The sequence below is a fragment of the Amborella trichopoda genome, chromosome 8, assembly GCF_054954075.1.
Source record: "Amborella trichopoda isolate Santa Cruz 75 chromosome 8, AtrichopodaSantaCruz75HAP2 v2.0, whole genome shotgun sequence".
Classification (NCBI taxonomy): domain Eukaryota; kingdom Viridiplantae; phylum Streptophyta; class Magnoliopsida; order Amborellales; family Amborellaceae; genus Amborella; species Amborella trichopoda.
Window position 1 is genome coordinate 727,216 of NC_142343.1, and position 6,289 is coordinate 733,504.

General features: G+C 37.6%; 1 protein-coding gene across 2 annotated transcripts; it reads right to left on the minus strand.

Moving 5' to 3' along the window:
- Window positions 1-486: 486 nt before the first annotated feature.
- On the minus strand, window positions 487-5,585 carry LOC18437940 (ammonium transporter 1 member 3). Of its 2 annotated transcripts, none has more exons than XM_088873086.1 (2): window positions 4,762-5,585; window positions 487-785 (listed from the first exon to the last, which is right to left on the minus strand). In XM_088873086.1, the coding sequence occupies exons 1-2, from the start codon at window positions 5,476-5,478 to the stop codon at window positions 693-695; spliced, it is 810 nt and encodes a 269-aa protein (XP_088729212.1). In that variant the 5' UTR covers window positions 5,479-5,585; the 3' UTR covers window positions 487-692. The 2 variants fall into 2 exon arrangements, with proteins under 2 accessions (XP_088729212.1, XP_006848199.1); XM_006848136.3 differs by lacking the exon at window positions 487-785 and adding an exon at window positions 840-1,922.
- Between the last annotated feature and the right edge of the window lie 704 nt (window positions 5,586-6,289).

Consider the following 6,289-nt stretch of genomic DNA (forward strand, 5'->3'; position numbering starts at 1 on the left):
TTTCTATAAGTTGGCCAGACCCATGTTTTTGGGTGAAGCACTCATAATCATGGATCGGGGAAACAAAAAACAAAAAAAAGATTTCAAGCCTTAATTCATTTTGTGGTGCCTTTTTTGGACCATCCATTTTGAGTTTCCATATATATCGGCCAGATCCATGTTTTTGGGTAAGGGCCATATCCATTTTTGGAACTTCATATTCTCATTCACGAGGAAAAATGAATTTGCAGGTCATCTCAGAGTTTTCTGATGACAAAATTGTATTTTTTTAGCGAGGCCTTCTAAAACCACACCAATTAAAGAGATCATTTATTTTTTATATATTGATGTCACAAATCATTCTAACTCATTAGATATCAAATTGGATGGCTTGGGGTTAATCACAAAGTCTGAAAATTCTTTTTTGGAGCTTTGTGTCTATTCAATAATACTTCTATAACGACCCATTTCGAAATTTAAAGAACAAACATAATTTTGACCACCATATACAAAAATAAATAAATATTCTCTTTATAGACAATTCTTTAATAATTTCAACTTTTACATCAATTGATACTTGTCAACAACATGCTATAGTCAACTAGACTCGATTTAGAGAAACTACCCATAACATAGAGCTATAAAGGGAAACCATGCATAAAACACAACATCAATAGTATCATTTTTATGCCGACAAGCCCAACTTATTATATTTAAGTCATGTACAATGAAAGCATAATTTGAAACCAAAAAGTGGACATAGCAAGAATTTCTTTTACTCCCTCTTGCTCCTTAGGCTTGCCCTTCTTCATTTTAACAAAGCAAACAAGCAACTTAGAGTCAAATAAATAAATGCACAATTTAATAATGACAATTTATATACAAAGGCTGTTTACTTTTAGCACAAAATTACAATCACTTTTAGCCATTATAAATAAAATCACGCAGTTGGAAGTGTGCTGATCACTATACTCAAAAGTCTAGTAAATTTTTTCTGAAACTTCCTGATACACCTTTAGCCGCTTGATTTCATATTTGATAATTAGAAGCGATTGTTCATATCAGACGGTACCGATGATCGTGAGCATGCAACAGTTGTAAATGGTCTTATAGTATAAAATCGCTTTAAAAGTTGGGGTAGGAAAAATAATGACTTATAAGACAAACCTCTCATAGAAGTGATACTTGGCTTAGGACTTTTTTTTGAGGTGTGAATAATCTTGGATGTGAACTTTGGACAGTCTCCCTTGTGCCACTAGGCCAATCCCCATAAAAAAACTAGATGATAACTAAGAGTTTGAATTCATTTGCATCCTAACATAGTCTGCATAGAATCGAGGTTCTTCATCATCATGATGAGCCTGGTAAGCATAACCCCCATGGTGAGAAACATCAAGTCCTGCAACTTCTTCATCCCTAGAAATTCTCAGCATCCTCAGCTTATGAAGCAAGAAAAACAATGGTCCCATTGTGACACTCACCCAAGCCACAATCACGAGAATTTCAATTATCTGCGAGCCAAGCAACTGCCATCCACCACCCATTATAACTCCGTAAGGTCGAGTTTCGCTTCCTTTGCTGCCGTAAGCTTGCAGAACAAATTCTTCTTTAGCAAATAACCCTGTGAATAATACTCCCCAAGCTCCGCAGCCTCCGTGTAGTTGAGCGGCTTCGAGAGGATCGTCGTACTGGAATTTCAATGCCAGTATATTGAGACAGATCAAGACTAGAGCAGCCACGAATCCACATACCACCGATGCCCACAAATCAACCACTGCACACCCTGATGTTATTGCTACAAACCCACCTATGAGGCCGTTGCACACATCAAGGGCATCCCAGTGACCGACCAGGATGCGCTTTCCAAATAGTGTGACAAGGCCAGCGGTTGAGCCAGCGAGTGTGGTGGTCAAAGCTGTTCGAGCCACCCCAGTTACATTTCCCTGTCAAGATTGTTGAGTACTTAAAAAACAAGTATTGCTGGATTTAGGGGTGGTAATGGCCAAGACCCGGACCCCAGTCTAGCTTGTTGCAAGGCCAACCTAGGCCTCTTCATGTGGGCCAAGCCGGACATATGCCCAGGTTAGGTATGGCCATGATCTACCCAACTTGGGCACCGCAGTATGGATCACATATGCATGCCCGGAACTAACCCTAGGAGCGACATATGCTGGCCTTGTCCCATGCTTACTTAGGGTAGGCTGGCCACTTTACCTATTGCCATCCCTAGTTGGATTCTCATATAATATATAGGGATTTTCTACAATGATATCATTTATCTTTTGTACATGGAGGTCACAATCATTCTCACTTATTAAATGTTAAATTAAATGGCTTGAGTTGAGTCATAAAGTTCGATTATTTTTTTTTAGGAACTTTGTGTCTATTCAATGACACTCTTACATCTACCCATTTTTTAAATTTAAGGGACAAGAATGATTATGACCTCCATTTATAAAAGATAAACGGTTTCTTTGTAAACAATCCCTAACAGATAGTAGAAGACAGTGCTGAGAACATGTGAACCTTATAAGTTACAACACTTTGTAATCCTTTTGTGTGCTTGAGATTTGAGTACCACCAATCAACAGAGTGTTCATCGTCAAAACCTTTTCCCAACGAATTGAGATCGGCTAAACAATCAGTAAAGTGTTGCAATTCTAAAATGCTTTTCCCTCTTTAGGATGAATTTTGTAATTCTAGAAGTGCCTTTTCTTCTAACTCGACCAAGAAATTCCGCAGTCATCTAACTCTATGCATTCTAGCCATATGCATCTTATTTTTCTTTTCCTTTCGACCATCTTTACGAACAATCTAAAGTTACCTTTAAGGGAAAGAATATAATGAGACTAATTACATTTCGTATAAAGTGGTCGCAATTAATCTTGACCATTGGATATGAAATAGGGTGGCTGTATTTATTTCATTGACCAAACTCAAAGTTTAAAAGAAATTTTTTCGAACTTTATGACACACCCAAGCTATTAGATTTCACATCAGTTCATTGTAAGTAATTTTGACCTCCCTATACCAAAGGTAAATGGTCTCGTTGTATACAATCCCTACTTTTAAAGTTAATTTTGAATATTTTTAGGATTGCACAATGATACCGGTGCTATTTGTACATAAAATTCTCAAACATTTGAGGTCATCTAATGTAAAATTGGACAGCTAGAATTCATCAAAATCCAAAAATTGTCAAAAAATAAAAAATAAAAAAATAAAAATCATTTTATAGGGTGAGGTTTATATAATGTTGCCTCCTTATACTGTAGAATTAAGGTGTACTTCTAAATTTTATCTGGAGATGTAGTTTAGTGTCATAAATCTTACAATGATTTGAAAATTTTGTATTCGACTTTAGCAATAAAATTCAAAATTCTAAAAGATACAAATCGACCAGATTTATAAACACTTGAAAATCTTGTAAATGGATGATACAAATAACTTGTTACATGATGCACTATTTTTTGGATTTGAATTCTTTTTTTTCGTTTATATTCATACACCTCAAGGTCGAGATAATCAATTATAAGGTTCTCCAACTTTTCTACTGGAATTTTGAGGTTCACTCTACTTCTACAGTATAAGGCTGCAGCCTTATATAAACTTTTTCCATTATACAATCCTGTTTTCTAGTTTCCATCCGTAGGGAAACGATCGAATGAGCCATGTCGATTGGTGTTTAGATGAACCCAGTTCATTCTAACCATTAAATCCCATGAGGTCCACATTTTTGTAACCAGCCCCAAATTTTCCAGTGTGGTAGTTAAGATCATTCCTGCCCATAAATTGATGGTCGATATATGTTTTCCCTCAAAATCATCCCTCCATATGAAAACAAGAAAGGAAGAGGAAATAAAACAAGCTCCTTCTCCTTATATATGTGGTCGAATCTACACCATTAAAAAAATGCTAAAAAGAATAAATCAAATAAAGATTGAGAAATTGGAAGAAGGTAGATAGGCATGCCTTTTGTTAGGCAGGTGAAAGGTATTGCACAGTTGCTTGCTTACAAGGCACCGAGTTTTTAAAAGGATAAGTTTATATTAGGGTGAGGCCCTAAACAATCAAATTAAGGCGCACCTCAAGAATTCACTAAAATAAGTTGTTTCGATGCCCAAAAATCCTCAAATTGATCATCTGGACCTCAAGACGCATAGACATGAGAAAAAATGGATTTCAAGTCTTAAAAATAATACATCTTGTAATACATTTTCAAACCGTCAATTTTCACGTTTTTCATGTGTTTGTCGATCTACTTGATCTACATTATTTTTTAAGTTTTAAACTTTATAATTAGAGATGAAAATTTATTTTCTAAGCCATCACAAAGATTTCCAGTATTGAAACAACATCTTTCGATTCTATTTAAAGGTGTGCTTTATTTTGATTGTTTAGGGCCTCAGCTTTATAGAAACCACACCCATTTTTAATGGGAAGGACCGTTTACTTAGGTAAGGTCACAGTCGGTCCTACTTATTAAATGTAAACTGAGGTGATTGGGGTTGTACTATTGACTAAGCTAAGAGGCCAAAAAGTTGTCTCAAACTCTTTTGTAAAGAAATGACACACCCCACCGGTCGAATTTTACATTTGATAGGGGACCAACTTCTAAACTATTTGAAAAAATGAGTGTCGAATTTAACATTTGATAGGGGTCCAACTCTTAAACTATTTGAAAAAATGGATAGAGGCTGTCTTCCCCACTGAATTATCAAAAAAGAAAAAAAAAAATCCTCAACTAATCAGAAACTGGTGTGTAAGAGAGAGAGCACGAACCATGATCGTGATGAACGACCCGGGATTGAACCCGAACCACCCAAACCAAAGCAAGAAAGTCCCGAGCACCACCAATGTTGCATTGTGGCCACGCATAGGCACCACCCCCCCAAATGCGTCAAACCTCCCGACCCGCGGCCCCTCGATCACCGACCCCCACAACCCGGCCACACCACCCACTAGGTGCACCACACCACTCCCCGCAAAATCAATGGCCCCCGAACCCAACAAAGGGCCGCCGCCGCCACCACCACCATAGGCAGTATTAAGCCAACCATCACTAGACCATACCCAGTGTGCAACAACTGGGTAAACAAACCCAGTTAGCCAAAAACTGTAAACCAAGTAAGCTCCAAATTGGGTTCTCTCAGCTATGGAGCCACTAGTGATCCCAGCCACAGCTATGGCAAAGGCCCATTGGTACAAGAAATAGGAGTAGTCTATGGACCCTGACTCTAGGGCAAAGCTCTTGGTTCCAATGAAGGGGTTTGAGGGGGACCCAAAGGCCAAGGCAAAGCCAAAGAGATAGTAGCTAAGTGAGCCCACAACTGCATCTATCACATTGGAGAGCATGATATTCATGGTGTTTTTGGCTCTAACTGAGCCAGCACAAAGCATGGCAAAGCCAAGCTGCATCATGAAGACTAGGTAAGCTGAGGAGAGGAGGAAGAGGCCATTAATGGCTTCTACAACACTGGTTTCCATGCTGCTAGCCATGGCCTTGAAACTTGGGTTTGGTTCTCTTATGGAGCTTTGACTGAGATGTGTCACACCTAATCTTCACTAGGTCCCAAGCTTGGCCACCATAAAAAGTAAATCTGTTTCTAAAACTTAGAAATAGCAGATTCTATTTTGCTTCCTTCCCCTTAAATGTTTGTGGCATGATATTGAGCAAACATTTATGACCCCATCAATTTTGACAATTACATTGGTATCTCTGATGGGGTCACCCCGTTCCAAATGTTTTATGGTAGAAAGTCCTTTTCAAGAAAGGAAAATGGTTTGATAGGGCTGCCGTCCCATCAAAATAAGTAAAGCTTCACTTCATAATTCAACTCATTGAAAACTGCAATCTAAGCATTAGAAAACATTTACATCGATCATCTTGGCTTGAACATAATGATTGTGAAAAAAAATAGGATATGAAGCTCTAAAAATAGCGTAAATTGTAACAAATTATCTAGACCATACATTTAACCTTAAAAGTAAGTCTTTATGGATCTGCACTAGTTTTTGAGTTTTGAATTTCACTGCCGGCGTTGGAAATTGATTTATAGAGCCATCATGGAAATTTTTGTTGCCGAAAGTGCTTTTCAAATGAGGATTTGAGGTGAGGCTTTATTTTATTTTCATAAAGCATAGGCTTTATAGAACCCTCATCTTTTAGGAAACCATATAATTTTATTTTGCTTCTATTTTCTATCATTTTGATGATTGGAATGCATCTTACACATAACGTGTACGGTAATATGTCAATAGGGCAGCTCATCCACCTTATGTTCAGTAAACAAAGGGTGCTGGTAAGCAA

Bases quoted from the DNA above. Each gene is read 5' to 3' on its own strand.
- LOC18437940 (XM_006848136.3), bottom strand. From the start codon at position 5,478: ATGGCTAGCAGCATGGAAACCAGTGTTGTAGAAGCCATTAATGGCCTC. The intron at 1,923-4,761 runs GTTCGTGCTCTC...CAATCTTGACAG, and splicing joins GGTCGTTCATCACGATCATG to GGAAATGTAACTGGGGTGGC.